The sequence below is a fragment of the Taudactylus pleione genome, unplaced genomic scaffold (assembly GCF_031769625.1).
Source record: "Taudactylus pleione unplaced genomic scaffold, aTauple2 ptg000149l, whole genome shotgun sequence".
NCBI classification, from domain to species: Eukaryota; Metazoa; Chordata; class Amphibia; order Anura; family Myobatrachidae; genus Taudactylus; species Taudactylus pleione.
In genome coordinates, this window is record NW_028284551.1 from 1,622,361 (window position 1) to 1,640,212 (window position 17,852).

General features: G+C 52.5%; 1 protein-coding gene across 3 annotated transcripts in view; it reads right to left on the bottom strand.

Annotated features, from left to right (window-relative positions):
* GSPT1 (G1 to S phase transition 1) overlaps window positions 1–17,852 on the bottom strand; it is an 84,338-nt gene that overhangs the window by 22,683 nt on the left and 43,803 nt on the right. For all 3 annotated transcript variants that reach the window (XM_088474225.1, XM_088474224.1, XM_088474226.1), the window contains exons 9-10: window positions 14,637–14,777; window positions 1,343–1,436 (exon numbers count right to left, since the gene is read on the bottom strand). In XM_088474225.1, coding sequence (XP_088330351.1) covers window positions 1,343–1,436; window positions 14,637–14,777 — 235 coding nt within the window. The remainder of the gene's footprint in view (window positions 1–1,342; window positions 1,437–14,636; window positions 14,778–17,852) is intronic.

A 17,852-nucleotide genomic window follows, 5' to 3' on the forward strand; every position in this document is an offset into this window, starting at 1 on the left:
ACAGTATGTGACAAACCTCACAAATATTAACAAGTATATAAATGTGAGGTCTCAGAACCACCCCAAGTACAGCTGTATTAGGGCAGATAAGGAAAGGGATAGATATACACTGACAGGTGAGAGAATAAAGTACAGTCAGCACTAGCATAAGTCACATACAATGCAGATATACACATATATACATAAACATGTCATATAATATACTGCACTATTACACTGCATGCAACTTACCCAGATTCAGTGTCTGGGAAGGCTACAGCGCTGTGTACACTGACCTAATGGTGAGGTACGCAGGGGGACTGGACTCACTGCCATCTCCAGAGATTTCTGCTGCACCACAGAGAAAATGGCCGCTGGAGACCTCAGAAGAAGCGTGGCCCGCGGAGGAAGCAGCTCAGCGACGCCAGACTATGGATACTGAAAGGCGCGCTGAGCTGAGGGGAGGAGCCGCTATAACAGGGAAGGCTGTCTCCCCTGGCCGGCTATTAACCCCCGGGACGCCGGCTCCCTGCACCGAACACTAAGTCCCTGGTGGTCTAGTGGACACACGGGGTATGGGGGGCCCGCCGCCACTGCCGGCGCCTCCGGTCTGTCCCCAGAGACCGGAGGCACAGGACTGCATTTCAAATGCGCGGATCACCGCAAGCGGTGACCCGCGCCTTACCTGCTCCCCGTGAATCCGGCAGCAGTCCTGGGCGCCCGCAGAGTCCGGCTAGTACAGACTCTGGGGTCCCGCTGAGATCCCCAGATCTGTACTGGCGTCTCAGCGCCAGCGGGGTGACGGAGCGGCAGCTTAGACGTCCTATGGACAGTCTGACGCTGCCGCTCTGAAGAATCCAAAGGAAAAATAAAAAACTCTGTCCTTTAGAAAAAAATAAAGCTTAGGGGCTGCTAATCAGCTCCCCACTGCACTAAACGGTGACCCGACTCCGGCCGGGCACAACTTAAACTGAGGTGCCTCTGGCTGGGGGTGGGGTTATAGGGAGAGTGGACCCAAGTGCATCCTGGGAGCTAAAAGCTTTAACTGCGTGGTGCCCGGATTTGGTTCCCAACCTATACCCAAGGTCAACCCTGTGGACCCCCTATGGACCCTGAAGTAGAAACAGGATTTCCTATAACCCAGTGATTCACCAAGGTCTACTTTGATTTGTGACCAATATACTATAACCCCTCCTGATAATTTCAATAAGTGGTAAATTACCACTAAAATCACAAGAAGCTTGACACTTTTTCAATTTGCTTTTCTAAACATTAAAAGCCACAGTATGTGACAGTCTGTTTGGCTGACAGCATATTTCTAAAATGTGTGTTAAATGTAAAAGCTAAAGTACTTCATATTCACCTTGTATTTATCCACAATTGGAAGTCGGACAGGTCCATCAAACGATCTGTTAAAGGTTGGCAAGTTATCGAGATATGGGATAAATGGTAACCCACTGAAAAAAAAACAACTCACCATTATTTGTGAAGAAAAAAATATATAGATATAGAGAGCGATAGATATCTATCTCTATCTATATATAGCAAATCCAAAAGGAAACTGGCACACATTTTACACACACTACCAGTCAAAAGTTTGGACACCTTCTCATTCAATGGTTTTTAAATTATTTTCAACATGGTAGATTAATACTGAAGACATCAAAACTATGAAAGAATAATGTTGTAACCAAAAAAAATATGAGATATGGTAAGAACTTACCTTTGTTATCTCTATTTCTACGAAGTCCATAGGGTTCCACAGGATACCTTGGGGTATAGGTGTGACGTCAGTCATCGGGCACCATAGAGTTAAGCTTTCAGCCTCCCAGGATACACTAGGGTCCCCCTCCTATACCCCGCCCCCGGGCCAAGGCACCTCAGTTAGTTACCAAGCCATAGGCCAGAGGAGGAGAAGGAAGAGAGAAAAAAGATCTGGACACACACAAGAATCATATTCTCACCAGAGGGAGACGGAAAAACCGGTGACCAGGGCAAAGCCCATCTGCAGCACAGGTGCGACAGGGCGGGAGTCCTGTGGAACCCTATGGACTTCGTAGAAATAGAGATAACAAAGGTAAGTTCTTACCATATCTCATATTTTCTACTTCAGGGTCCATAGGGTATCCACAGGATACCTTGGGGATGTCCCAAAGCAGTATCCTTTAAGGGTGGGGACGCTCCTGTGCTGAAAGGAGAATCCGCCGCCCGAAGGAAGCATCCTGAGAGGCGAAGGTGTCAAACCTGTAATACCTCACGAAGGTATGGACAGAGGACCACGTAGCAGCCTTGCAGATCTGGACTGCAGAGGCACCACGTCGAGCTGCCCACAAAGGACCCACAGACCTAGTGGAATGAGCCTTCACAGAAGGAGGAACCGGCAGGCCTTCATGAAGATAAGCTTCCGAAATAGCCATACGGATCCAGGCTGCCAAAGTTTGCTTTGAAGCAGGCCAACCCTTTTTACGGAAGCCATATAGAGGACAAACAAGGCGTCCGACTTCCTAAAGGAAGAAGTGCGGTCAACATAAGTCCTTAAGGCCCGCACAACATCCAAAGTGGCCTCACCCACTGAAAGACCAGGTGAGTTAAAGGCCGGAACAACTATTTCCTCGTTAACATGAAACTGGGAAACAACTTTGGGAAGAAATTCAGGTTGAGTGCAGAGCACTGCCCTGTTCCCATGAAAAATCAAGAAAGGGGGTCTACAAGAGAGAGCCCCTAAATCAGAAACACGTCTGGCCGAAGCTATGGCCAGAAGGAAAACAGTCTTAGCCATTTAAGATCCACTGAGCCCAGTGGTTCAAACGGCGGTCCCTGGAGAGCCCTCAGGACCACAGCCAAATCCCAAGGCGCCACAGGTGGAACAAAGGGCGGCTGAATGCGGAGAACACCCTGCATAAAGGTGCGCACATCCGGGATTGTAGCAATCCTACGGTGAAACCAGACAGACAGGGCCGAAACCTGTACCTTCAAAGAAGCAAGGCGAAGCCCATGATCTAGTCCCGCTTGTAGGAAGGCGAGTATCCGAGACAGACGAAATTCCCGTGGTGCATAACCTCTCGGTTGACACCACTGGAAGAACGTATGCCACACGCGATGGTATATCCTCGCGGAAGACGGCTTCCGAGCTCGTAACATGGTACGCACCACAGAGCTGGAAAACCCCCTGGACCTCAGCATGGCTGTCTCAACAGCCACGCCGTCAAAGACAGCCGAGTCAGGTCCGGGTGATGACAGGGACCCTGCGACAGAAGGTCCGGTCGTAGCGGCAACCGCAGAGGACTGTCCACGGACAGACCTTGAAGGTCTGAGAACCAGTGCCGTCTGGGCCACGCGGGAGCTATCAACAGGAGCGTCCCTCCTTCCGGTTTGAATTTCCGGATTACCCGTGGAAGAAGGGAAATTGGAGGAAACAGGTATGCGAACTGGAACGTCCACCGGACGGACAGAGCATCCACCAGACACGCCCCTTCGTCTCTTGTGCGAGACCCATACACCGGCAACTTGTTGTGCCGGGACGCCATGAGATCGATCTCTGGAAGACCCCATCTGTCCACCAGCAGTTGAAAAACGTCCGGTGCAGGGACCATTCCCCCGGATGAACGTCCTGGCGACTTAGAAAGTCCGCCTCCCAATTTAGCACTCCCGGGATGAAGATCGCTGATATGGCCGGAAGATTGCGCTCCGCCCATACCGGGATCCGAGAGACCTCCACGAGAGCCGCCCGACTGCGGGTTCCTCCTTGCCTGTTTATGTAGGCCACGGTGGTAGCTTTGTCCGACTGGACCTGTACCGGACGACCCTGGAGAACCCGATGTGCCTGCCGGAGAGCATTGAAGACCGCACGGAGTTCCAAGATATTGATTGGAAGCTCCGCTTCTGTCGGGGTCCACCTGCCCTGGAATAAGTGTGGACCCGAAACTGCTCCCCAGCCCCGAAGACTGGCGTCCGTTGTCAACAGGACCCAATTTGGAACCCAGAACGGACGTCCCTTGCTGAGATGGGTCGTCTGTAACCACCAGGCAAGGGACAGGCAAACCTCCGGGGTGAGCACAATCGTCTGGGACTTCAGAGACTGAGGCAGCCCGTTCCACTTGGACATTGGATCAGGTGCTGCAGAGGTCTGGAGTGAAACTGGGCATATTCCACCATGTCGAACACCGACACCATGGAGCCCAGTAACCTCATCGCCGAGTGTAGAGACACCCGGCGGCTGTGCAGACAACTGCGCACCTTCGACTGTAAAGCAGAGATCTTTTCCCCCATCACGAAGATCCTTTGCTGTCCTGAGTCCAATAAGGCTCAGAGGTGCAGAATCCGCTGAGACGGGATTAGAGTGGACTTCTGCCAGTTGATTAACCAGCCGTGCCGTTGCAGTAGTGCAATGGTCAGGTCCAAGTGGCGTAGAAGGAGCTCGGGAGATCCTGCCACTAATAAAAGGTCGTCCAAGTACGGCAACATACGGACTTCCTGCAGCCGCAGAGAAGCCGCCATGACCGCCATCCCCTTGGTGAACACACGTGGCGCTGTCGCCAGGCCAAAAGGTAACGCCCGAAACTGGAAGTGGTCGCTGCCGATTGCAAACCTGAGGAACTGTTGATGGCGCGAAAGAATAGGGACATGCAGGTAAGCGTCCTGTATGTCCAATGACACCAAGTAGTCCCCAGGTTCCAGCGCCAGAATGATGGACCGTAGGGTCTCCATCCGAAACTTCGGCACCCGCAAAGACTTGTTGAGAGCTTTGAGGTTGAGAATCAGACGATACGACCCATTGGGTTTCTGCACCAAAAAAGATTTGAATAGAAACCCTGGCCACTCTGGGAGAATGGAACAGGCACTATAACTCCAGCCTGGATCATAGTGTGCAAGACCTTCCACAGCTCCATGGCCTTGTTCCGGTCTGATGGTAGACCCGTGGTGAAGAATCGAGCCGGGGGTCTGTGCCGGAAAGAGAGGGCGTACCCTTGGGAGACCACCTCGAGAACCCAAGTGTCTGTCGTGGTAACCGACCAACACCGGGCGAACTGCAGCAGGCGGCCTCCCACTTTGGGATCCCCCAAAGGGAGACCCGACCGTCAGGCCGCAGGCTTGTCATCTGGCTTAGGGGCCGGACGTCTGGTACTCCATGCCTGCTTCCGGGGCTTGGCCGATTTCTTAGGACCAGCCTGTCGAGGAAAAGACTGTGGTTTGGGCCTGCCCTGGGCCTTATAAGACCGAAAGGACGATGGTCCAGAACCAGAAGGAGCAGCGGCCGACGGGAGACATGCCGATTTGGCTGCTGCCAGCGTGGCCACAATCTTGTCTAGATCCGGACAGAAGAGAACTTCTCTGGTAAATGGCAACGCCTCCAAACCCTTTTTGGAATCAGCGTCCGCCTTCCAGGATCGCAACCACAAGGTGCGACGAGCGGCCACCGCTGCTGAAGAAATTCGAGACACCAGGGTACTAATGTCTAAGGCCGCCTCGTTGATATAAGTGGCCGAATCACGGAGATTACCAATCAACTCCGCCTGATCGGCCGGACAGTCGGAATCAAAAGACGCCTCTAATGAATCCGCCCAGCGCTCTGGCAACCCAGCAAATGGCCATAGCCGGCCGTGCTGCCCCCCCCGCAAGGGAATAAGCGGACTTCAGGCAGATCTCCACTTTGCAGTCCGTAGCATCCTTAAGGGAGGACATGGATGGCATCGGCAATGTGGCACTACGGACAAGACGGGTCACGTGAGAATCCATCTGTGGAGGGGATTCCCACTTTGCAAAATAATTATCCTCGAACGGATAAGCCACCGCCAGGCGCCTTTGCGGCTGGTAACGTTTGCCAGGCTGTTTCCACGCCTCCTCTAAATGGTCCATTAACTGACCCGAAAGAGGAAAGACTGTGGCATCGCCCTTCACATCTTTAAAAAAGGCATACTTGGATTTAGCCGCTGGGGGAACTTCGTCCTCAATCACCAAGGTTGTGCGGACTGCCCGAATAAGTCCAGGAATATATACTTTGGACTTGGCGTCAGCGTCCTTAGTATGGAGAGGTTCCTGATCATAAGGATCCAGAATCTCCCCATCAGACGTCCCTTCGTCATCCTCATAAGGAGCCGACAGACGCCACCGGCCGTTTATGTGGCCGCATCACAGACTCCCCTTGCAACACATCCGACAAGTGCTGTACAGAACTCGTCAGGGAGTTAACCCACGCCGGCTCTTGAGAAACCAGGAGCGGGGAAATAGGGAGACTGTGGGGTACCACCAATTGTCGTGGGAAACCCTGCATGGGTGACGACACCACTGACTGCTGGGACAAACCCATCTGTGTAAACGCGGGCTGCGGAGCTAACTGGCCCACTAAGGTCGTAAGCGCCTGAGCGAAACAAGCCCAGGGCGGCTCCTGTACCGGTGCTGTAACCGTAATAGGCCATGCCATCGACAAACACTGCCGGCAGAGGCCCTCCGCGCTACCCTCCCCCTCCGCTAACGGTACTTTACACGTAGTACACTGTAGCCGGAGAGGAAAATCACTTTCAGACATGATGGCACCAAGTATGTGACCCCTCTCACCAATTATATATTAAATAGGCGAGAGACCACCCTGCAGCACCGCACCGCAAGGGCTTAGCAGAAAGGACAGGGACAGTAATAAAGATGACAGTCAGAAGAAAAGTTACAGGCAGCAGTGCTAGCAGTCATATACAATGCAAAGAAATATAAATTCCTGCACTAACAGCGCTGATCAATCAACTACACAGACACAGGGCCTGGTAGGACACAGCGCTGCATACACAGACCTGCCACAACAGAGGAGAGGTATGCGGGGGGACCCAGACCACGATGCTTCTGTCCAGTGCTTCCAGCAGCGTTCACCATGCGTTCTGGAAAGATGGCCGCCGAGGAGCAGAGAGGAGGCTGGCCTGGGGGAGGAGCGCTGCTACAGGACCAGTCGGCAGTGTGCAGAGAGGGCTGTGTGCAGCGGGGGAGGCGCCGGCTGTGAGACAGGGAAGGCGCGCTCCCCTTGCATGCATTTAACCCCTGGGACGCCGCAGCGCTACCGCTCTGCTGCGGTCCGCTGTCCCAGGGGGGTAGTGGAAGCGCAGGTTCTTACCTGGCTCCACGCTGCAGCCAGTCCCCAGGGAGCCCCCTGCCTGGGGACTCTGGACCATGTAACAGCGGGGACCCACCGCGGGACCCCGCTGCTTACCTTGCTGTCCCCCTTGAATCCGGCCATGGTCCGGAACAACTGGGGTCACTGCTAGCTGTGACCCCAGATGCTCACCAGCATCCCCGGATCGGTACCGGCGTTCTGGTACCGGCGGGGGTGTAGGGAAGACAGCATGGACGTCAGGACTGACTGTCCATGCTGTACATCCAGATGTGCAGCCACAGCTGCATGAAGAAAAGCTTCAGGGGCTCTTCTAGCCCCCACTCCAACAGGCGCACCCGACTCCGGCCGGGCACCAAACGAAACTGAGGTGCCTTGGCTCGGGGGCGGGGTATAGGAGGGGGACCCTAGTGCATCCTGGGAGGCTGAAAGCTTACCTCTATGGTGCCCGATGACTGACGTCACACCTATACCCCAAGGTATCCTGTGGATACCCTATGGACCCTGAAGTAGAAAGTGTTAAACAAAGCAAAATATGTTTTATATATTTTAGATTCAGAAATCCCCTATAGGATGAAACGCGTTGAGGCAAGCTGACCCAGGCTCTCTAAATATTGGACACATATACCCAAGAGGACTGGGTACCATCCTAAAAGATGAGCATATTTTTTTTTTTTTACACCGTTTGTGTGTTTCCCTAAAACGGTCTCCTTATGTTATTATATCCAAATAAAACCATTGTTAAAATGTACGGACGGGGGATCATTTGTATCCATTTCAAAGCTTGTGTGTATTTACCACACACATTTCCAAGAAATACTGAGGGAAAAAGGGATACTAGGATATACTTTGGAATTACATACTACAGGCTTTTAATACAGCATTATTTGTACGCAGTTTTTTTGTAGTACTTTCCAGCTACTCACATAAAAAATACTACATTAGATCATCCCTTTCCCTTGGGCTTGAATGAGCTCCTTCTAGGGTGATCCAGCAGATGACATCTTGTCCACCCCATCCAGTGTGAGCCCTGTAGCTTTGGAATTCAGATAAGCTTTAAAACAAGAGATATGGTAAGAACTTACCTTTGTTATCTCTGTTTCTACGAAGTCCATAGGGTCCACAGGGTTGACCTTGGGGTATAGCTGGATCTGGATCCACGGGCACCACGCAGTTAAAGCTTTGCTGCTCCCAGGATGCACTTGGGTCCGTCCTCCTCTATACCCCGCCCCTGCCACAGGCACCTCAGTTGGTAAGCAGCTAAGGCCGGAGGAGGAGACTAAACAGAGAGAAGGAAGACTGGAACACACAAGAAACCATACTCACAGAAATGGGAGACGGAAAACCGGTGACCAGCCACACAGCCCATTTGAAGCCAGGTGCGTCAGGGCGGGCGCCCTGTGGACCCTATGGACTTCGTAGAAACAGAGATAACAAAGGTAAGTTCTTACCATATCTCTTGTTTTCTACTTCAGGGTCCACAGGGTTGACCTTGGGGATGTCCCAAAGCAGTTCAACTAAGGGCGGGGACGCTCCTGTGCTGAAAGGAGTACCCGGCGCCCAAAGGATGCATCCTGAGAGGCAAAGATGTCAAACGCATAAAACCTCAAAAACGTCTGAATTGAAGACCAAGTAGCCGCCTTACACAGCTGAACAGCAGAGGCGCCACGTCTAGCAGCCCAAGAGGGACCCACAGAACGAGTGGAATGAGCCTTAACAGAGGCTGGCACAGGTAAACCCTCCTGCGCATAAGCCTCACAAATAACTGAACGAAGCCAACGGGCTAACGTTTGCTTGTTGGCAGGCCAACCCCTCTTGTGAAAACCGAAGAGGACAAACAAAGAATCCGACTTCCTAACCGAAGCAGTCCGGTCCACATAGATTCTAAGTGCCCGGACCACATCCAAGGAAGCCTCACCAGCAGAAAGATCAGGTGACTGAAAAGCTGGCACAACAAGTTCCTGATTAATGTGGAACTTTGAAACCACTTTGGGCAAAAACTCAGGACGCGTGCGGAGCACTGCCCTGTCCTGGTGAAAAATCAGAAAAGGAGGGCGACAGGAAAGCGCCCCCAATTCTGAAACCCTCCTGGCCGAAGCAATTGCCAGGAGAAAAATGGTCTTAAACGTCAGCCACTTGAGCTCCACCGACTCAAGCGGCTCAAAAGGAGGACCCTGCAAGACCCGCAGTACCACAGTCAAGTCCCACGGAGCCACCGGAGGCACGAAGGGAGGCTGGATCCTGAGAACACCTTGGAAAAAGGTGTAAACATCTGGCAGTGTAGCAATCCGTCGCTGAAACCACACGGACAAAGCAGACACATGAACCTTCAGAGAGGCCAGGCGTAAGCCGAGGTCCAAACCCGATTGAAGAAATTCCAAGATTCTGGAAACCCGGAACACCTGCGGATCATAGTTTCTGGATTCACACCACTGAAAATAAGTGCGCCACACCCTGTGGTAAATCCGCGCGGAGGCAGGCTTGCGTGCCCTAAGCATGGTACCAATCACTGAACTGGAGAAACCCCTAGACCTCAAGACGGCTGTCTCAAGAGCCACGCCGTCAAAGACAGCCGACCCAGATCCGGGTAAAGGCAGGGCCCCTGAGACAACAGGTCCCGACGCTGAGGAAGGTACGGAGCGTCGATGGAGAGGCACCTCAGATCGGAGTACCAAGGACGTCTGGGCCACGCCGGAGCCACCAGCACGAGCGTGCCGCCGTCCTGCGTGAATTTCCGCAGAACCCGAGGAAGTAAGGATATCGGAGGAAACAGATACGCCAGGTGAAACGTCCATTTCACCGACAGAGCGTCTACCAGACAGGCGCCTGCGTCTCTTGTCCTTGACCCGTAAACGGGCAACTTGTGATTGTGACGGGAGGCCATCAAGTCCAGCTCCGGCAGCCCCCACCTGTCCACGAGTAGCTGAAACACCTCTGGGTGAAGCGACCATTCCCCGGGATGCACATCGTGACGGCTGAGGAAGTCCGCCTCCCAATTGAGGACTCCGGGAATGAAGACTGCCGAGATCGCTGGAACGTGACACTCCGCCCAAGCAAGAATGCGAGACACCTCCGACATTGCTGCCCGACTGCGAGTTCCCCCTTGGTGGTTGATGTACGCCACCGTGGTAGCGTTGTCGGACTGCACCTGAACCGCCCTTCCGTGAAGAGCGGGGCCGGACGACTGCAGGGCCCTGTACACAGCCCGCAGTTCCAGGATGTTGATGGGGAGAAGTGCTTCTTCCGCGGACCAACGACCCTGAAGCGATAATGAGCCGGTCACTGCCCCCCAACCCCGAAGACTGGCATCCGTCGTGAGCAGGACCCAGTCCGGGATCCAAAAGGGGCGCCCCTCGACCAGATGCACCGTCTGAAGCCACCAAGCCAAAGACTGCCGAACCTCCGCGGACAACACCAGCATCTGAGAGCGGATCCGGTGAGGTAACCCGTTCCATTCCGATAGAATCAGCGCCTGCAGGGGCCGGGAATGGAACTGGGCAAATTCCACCATGTCGAATGTCGACACCATGGACCCCAGAACTCTCATAGCTGAATGGACCGACAGGCGGCAACTGCTCAGGCAACTGTGTATCCGCAGCTGCAGGGAGGAGACCTTCTCTGGAGTCAGGAAAATCCGCTGCTGACGAGAATCCAGCAGGGCTCCCAAATGAACCATCCGCTGTGATGGAATCAGGGAGGACTTCTTCCAGTTTATCAACCACCCGTGTGCTTAAAGACAAGCAATGGTCAGGTGGAGATGTCGAAGAAGCACCTCCGGGGAGCTCGCCAGCAGCAGAAGATCGTCCAGGTACGGCAACAGACGTAGACCCTGACCCCGAAGGTGGGCAGCCATAACCGCCATCACCTTGGTGAACACCCTCGGAGCCGTGGAAAGGCCAAAAGGCAACGCCCGAAATTGGTAGTGATGGTTCAGGATAGCAAACCTCAGATACCGCTGATGTGCCGGTGCTATGGGCACATGGAGATAGGCGTCCTGGATATCGAGGGAGACCATATAATCCCCGGGTTCCATCGCCAGAATGATGGAACGTAACGTTTCCATCCTGAACCTGGGAACTCTGAGGTATCTGTTCAGAGACTTCAAATTCAGGATAGGGCGATGAGAACCATTGGGTTTCTGTACCAGAAACCGAGTAGAATAGTACCCCGTCCCGCGCTGAGACTGCGGAACGGGAACAATGACCCCTGCTTGTAGCAAGGATTCTATAGCTACCTGAATCTGACCAGCTTTGGTCTTGTCCAGAGAAGGACTCGTACAGAAAAACTGGTGGGGCGGCCTGAACCGAAAAGACAGGGCGTACCCCTGAGAGACTACTTCTCGAACCCAGGCATCCGTGGTGGTATTGTGTCAACACTGGGCGAATTGGAGAAGTCGGCCTCCCACTCTGGGGTCCCCCAGAGAGAGGCCCGTCCCATCAGGCAGCAGGCTTATCCTCCTGCTTGGAAGAAGGGCGTCGAGCACTCCATGCTTGCTTCTTGGGCTTGGGTGCGGCCTTGGTCGCCGAATGTCTCGGGAAGGACTGGCCCTTGGCCTTACCCTGAACCCGAAAGGCAGAGCTCCTCACTTTAGCCGGCGCAGAGGCCGAAGGGAGAAAAGCCGACTTGGACTTAGCCAAAGTATCCACTATTCTGTCCAAATCCGGACCAAATAGTAAATCACCATTAAAAGGCAAGGCCTCCAGACCCTTTTTTGAATCTGCATCAGCCCTCCAGGACCTCAGCCACAGGGAGCGCCGAGCAGATACCGTGCAGCCGACACCCTAGAAGTGAGCAGGCTGGCATCCAAAGACGCTTCCCCAATATAGGAAGCTGCATCCCGCATCTGTCCCACTAACGCTCTCTGGATATCCGGAGCCTCATCAGGAAAGGTATCCTCCAAGGCATTGGCCCATGCCTCAATGGCTTTAGCCACCCAGGAGATAGCCATTGACGGGCGAGCCACCGCCCCGGAAAGAGAATAAATGGACTTTAAACAAGTCTCCACCTTCCTGTCCGTGGGATCCTTCAAAGAGGAGATAGACGGCAATGGCAACGTCGCGCTTTTGATCAAGCGGGTAACGTGGGAATCCACCGCCGGCGGAGTTTCCCATTTCCTGCAATGAGCTTCAGGAAAAGGATAGTTTGCCGCCAACCTCTTCTGTGGATGGAACCTCTTACTAGGTAATTGCCAGGCCGCCGCCATATGATCCGATAATTGATCAGACAGGGGGAACACAGTTGAGGTCACCTTGGCCTTTTTAAAATTAGGAAACTTCGACCTAGGAGCCGGCGCATCATCCTCAACATGTAGGATAGCCCGCACCGCCCTAACTAAGGCTGGAACATTAATGGAAGACTTAGCTTCCACCTCCTGCCCCATGACATCAGAGTCAGAGTCCTCATGGATTTCTCCATCATCTGAGGACACTTCCGAGTCCGACAACTGCGCAGCTAGTGAACTCACAACCGGACGTTTAGACACCCTTGGTGGCACATCACCTTGCAACATGGACTGAAACGCCGAGGATGAAGCCGCCAGACTCTGTACGGAGCTGGATAGAACATCCACCCAAGGCGGAGGCTGCAAAGGCACTACAGACTGACACGACCCTGGGGAAGACTGCACATACACAGGCAGTCCCGAGTAAGGACCCACAGTCTGGGCCCCGGGGGAAGACCGCAACATTTGTGGAACCCTCTGGGAATGGGGGATGGTGGGCTGCGGTAACGCTCTAGAAGGGACCGCTGATGGGACCGATAACCGGTCCGCAATAGACGCCAGCACCTGTGAAAACATCGCCCAAGGAGGGTCCTGTGATACAGGGGGGTTGGAGGGGCCCGGTACCAGCTGGCACCGCCCGCACAGACCATCCTGAGATAAGTCCTCCCCATCAACTCCAGCAGCACAGCGTCTGCAGGAAAATAACACAGGAGCCACAGAGCGCTCAGTCTCCTCATCAGACATGATACCGTAAATCACAAGAAACAGGTATCACCAGAGGAATTACGGTTTTAACACCCGCGCACTCACCAGTAAGCGACACAACAGCCCAGATATGGTACTGTGTAGCACACAACAGTATGTGACTGACCCCACAAATACGTGTTTTATATAAGTGAGGGTCTCAGAAAAACGCCCTTCCCCCACACACCTGCCGGGCCGTAGGAGAAGGAAAGGGATAGGTATAAGCTGACAGTAAAGGAGAATAAGTCACAGACAGGCAGCACTAGCAATAGTCACATACAATGCAGAAAAGTTATACTCACTGCACCTTCCGCTACAATCAACCGCCCAGATTCAGTGTCTGGGAGGGCTATAGCGCTGTGTACACTGTCCTTTAGCAGGGGAGAGGTACACAGGGGGACCGGTCCACTTGATACCGCCTGGGAGTCTGCGATGTGCCAGTAAAGATGGCCGCCGGAGACCTCAGAGGAGGAGTGGCCGTAAGATAAGAGCAACTCAGCGACGCCAGACTGCTAGTTGAAAGGCGCGCTGAGCTGAGGGGAGGAGCCGCTAGACAGGGAAGGCTGCCTCCCCTGGCTAGCAATTAACCCCCGGGTTGCCGGTCCCGCTACCAGCCTGATACCCTGGTGGTCTAGCGGACACGCGGGGTATTCCTCAATTGAGGGGGAGCCCGCCGCCGCCGCTAGCGCCTCCGGTCTGTCCCCAGAGACCGGAGGCTCCTGACTGCATTGAAGTATCCGCGGGCCGCGGCACGCGGCGACCCGCGGCTTACCTGATCCCCGTCGCGTCCGGCAACAGTCAAGGGAGTCCCCAGAGCCCGGCTAGTACAGGCTCTGGGGACCCGCCGCGATCCCCAGAGCTGTACTGGCGTCGCGGCTCCACCGGGGAGAAGGAGCGGCAGCGTGGACGTCCTAAAGGACAGTCTGATGCTGCCGCTCTAACAGTGTAAAAACAGAAGAAAAAAAAAAAAAAAAAATTTCTCTTTTAAAATAAAGCTTAGGGGCTGCTCCTGCAGCCCCACTGCGACAGGTGACCCGACTCCGGCCGGGCACCAACTAAAACTGAGGTGCCTGTGGCCGGGGCGGGGTATAGAGGAGGACGGACCCAAGTGCATCCTGGGAGCAGCAAAGCTTTAACTGCGTGGTGCCCGTGGATCCAGATCCAGCTATACCCCAAGGTCAACCCTGTGGACCCCCTATGGACCCTGAAGTAGAAATATTTTCTTTTTGGTACGCACAATTATTTAGAGCACCGAACTTCACTTTAATCAACATTATTACACTATCAGGCGCATGTCTTTTTAACCCTCTTTTCAGAACCACGCCAAACGGGACGCCAAGACGACTGCTGCCGCCTGTATTTTAAGTATCAGTGACTCTTATTACAAGGATCAGTGACTTGACTTTATCATACAATTTAATCACCATATTGCACTAGTTGCATGTTATCTATCATTTAACTGAACCTGAGGGAATCCTTTATTTGTGCGCTGTCCACACACACACATTATATATATATATATATATTTTTTTTTTAATAACCCTGCATCCAATACTTCAGGTCTTTCACTCATTACATCTAAACACATACTGCACTTACTTGTACCATGTGCATGATTCCACTGGCTCCTTCAAATTGGAACCAGTCAGGCCTGAACATGGCATAAAGTGAATGTCTTTTTTAGGGTTGAAACCAACTTTCTTCAAGAAGGGTACAAGCTTCTCTTTACATTCTTCATATCTGAAATTGAGAAAGATCTTAAATGTTAAGAAAAACAATTCTGAGTTGTAGTGAAAAATCAGAAATATGCATGTCAAACAATTGGATCCATATATAGGCACAAAAGCATTTACCGTTTCCTATGTTCTGTGAATTCTACGACAGAGCCCATAAGGGCTTACCTAATACACATTACCAGGTAGCCATAACACCTTACACATGGGGAGCCAAGGCTTTGTGACTCCAGCAGAGCGCGTTGGTACGTCTTCTCTGCCCTGACTATACACCATTTTGTAATTCCACAAAAAGCTCTGCACATAGTTCAGGCATTCTGAAGATCCAAATTTACACATACACAGTCTATGATCTCTCTGATCAAACAGGCTTGGCGGTGCCATGTTATTACACAGAGGAGCTGATGTATGATCAGTTTCCTCTAAATAAAGAGGAATTATAAGTCTAATATTGTACAGATGATGAGGACCAATTAGACTAGAATTACAGGATAGGATGGCCATAGTGATGAAGAGGACAACGATGAAGGAACACTAGGAAAAAGAAAGGATTAGTAGGTAATGAGGCTGCTATGGGGTGGGGAGGGGGGGAATCAGTTTGCGGAATGAGGGAAAGCACAGAAATTCGTCAAGTTCCCGATAGTCAGGAAAGTGGTTTTAGACAGTGGTAAAAGCGAAAGTGGAATGTACAGAATTAAAAGTGTGTAGCAGTATGTGGGTAGGAATTAAAGGCAATAGTGCTTTAGTATTTAATGGCTGAACATGCTGAAGCCACAGAGTATAAGGTAAGAAAATTGGATTTTTGGTCAACTTACCGTTGAATTCTTTACTCCTAAGCAGGCTGGGGAACTAGTGTTCACTCTAGGTCCGGCGGCAGGCAGGGCGCCGAACCTAGAGAAAGGGCACTTTCGCAAGGGGGCATGTCATTATGACGCGTCCCCATTGTCACTCTTGGGGGGTGTGCCCGGCGCTGCGGTCACTGTAAATGGATGCCGGACGCATCTGCCCGGCATCCATTCACCGGCGGTGACCGTTGCACAGCTGTTTTCCCGACCGGCGGGAGGGGACAGAACCCACAGGCTGTTTCAGCGGACGCTGCACTGGAGGGCAGGGTGGTTTCTGCCCTTCAGAAATAGGGCAGGGTGCGGCGCCCCACTCCACTGAAACAGACTAGCAGGAACGCTAGGAACACTGGACCATGGGATTGGAGGTTGGGGCTGGCTTTTAATAAAAACTGCAGAGAGGAGTAGCAGGAACCCTGTGAAACTTAACCAAACCAGTAAGGACAGAAACAGAAATCTCAGGTGCACAACTCCAAATAATTAATAATATATATAAATGCAATAAAATTTTGCAATCTATAGAGGTTTTTAGCATAATCATGGCCAAGGTTATGGGCCTACCCACCATATCCAGGTAACCTCTTTCGGGTAGGTCCCTAACATACTAGGGTTCAAATCCAGAGCGCAGGACCCCCCAAAAAACTGGCCCAGCCAAGCCGCCCCAGGGCACCACCATAGTAAGAAAATTGCAGTGTACAGAGATAGTTAGGAGCAGCTGCATATAAAGAATGAAAATAAAAAAGTGAAGTACATAATATATTAAACACACAGTGAAGGGTTAAAATTTTAACCCTTCACTGTGTGTTTAATATATATGTAGCCAGATCCCCGTCCCGGGAATCCGCCAAAAGGAGGAAGAACCGGAAGGACAATATCCAAAACCATTGTCGGCTGGAAACATAAAACCTGTACAAGGAACTGCACAGTCTTCATGGAGAACGAGCAAGGGCAGCTTGAAAACCCTAAACACGATACTATGTCGACGGCAGGCAATAGCCATAAGGAAGACCAGCTTCCAAGCAACTAACGGAAGATCCACTGCAAGTAATGACTACCATGGAGCCTTTGTGAGAACAGAGAAGACTAGATTAAGAATCCATGGCTCCAGTCACCGGTCTGCCTCCAAACCCTTCAGAAGGAAGGCCAAGCCATGTGTGGCCAAACCTTGTAACGGTTACACCACAAGAGGTAGAGATTCCAAACCCGGAGGTAAGCGTGAGATGGAAACAGAGTCTGGGCTTGAAGCCAAGTACGGACCACGAGAGAGAAAAACCTGCAGCTGTATCACTCCCAGGCACAGAAGGCCAGGCGTGAGAACCATCCAAGGAAGTGCCCTGGTAGAAACGAGCAAAGTTGCAGCAGGTCGGGACAAAGGGAAAGATGCCACCCTGGGCCTACCGACCTTGGGATAACGCTCATGTACCATGACAAGCGCAGCCAGCTAGGAGCCACCAGGATTACACTTACTCAGGAAGACAATGCCCCTGGAGATGTGAAGGAAGTGTGTAGAAATGTAGTTCTGCTGAGGAAGTCCACTGTCCAAAGTCCCACTACCAGTCTGACTGCCAGAGAGACACGGAACCAAGGTTTCTGCCATGGACAGAGCTCTGCACTGTTGCCTGCCGGAAGACGTACCTATAGCATTACCAGGTTGTTGTCCGCCATACTGGCAACGACGGACATGGCCCTTTAGAATGATGGCTTGGATCTCAAGCCTACTTAACAGCCGAGCTATTGTGGACGGTGACCCAAGGCCCCAGACCCGAAAAGCAACATCACGTCACCTCAGCCCAGTAGACTCGCGGATGTGGTCACAATTAGCCCATCCGAAAAGACCAAGGAGTGGACCTGGAGGAAAAGAACGGAAACCCTCCACCAATGGAGACCGACTTATGCGGCTGTACAGAATGGGAACTGAGACAAGAGGGATGCCGAGCAACCCTGTCAAGTGTGGAGAATCACACACTGGGACTCTTGTGAGTAGAACCTGGTGTACTGAATGGTTTACGTGGGGACCAACTTGCCCAATAACAATGTTCTGTAAGGGCCATGGACGAGGCATCGACAAAACTGTTGAGGTTGGTAGAGTCCCTGCACTGTCCGCCACAAGAAAACGTCCCTGGAGAGAGGTGTCATAGGCCACCCCCAGAACTGAAAGCGCAAACACGGAAGGAAGACCTTGCAAAAGTCGGGACACAGCCCTGACCCGAATGTACTTGAAACAAGCGACCTAAGGAGGT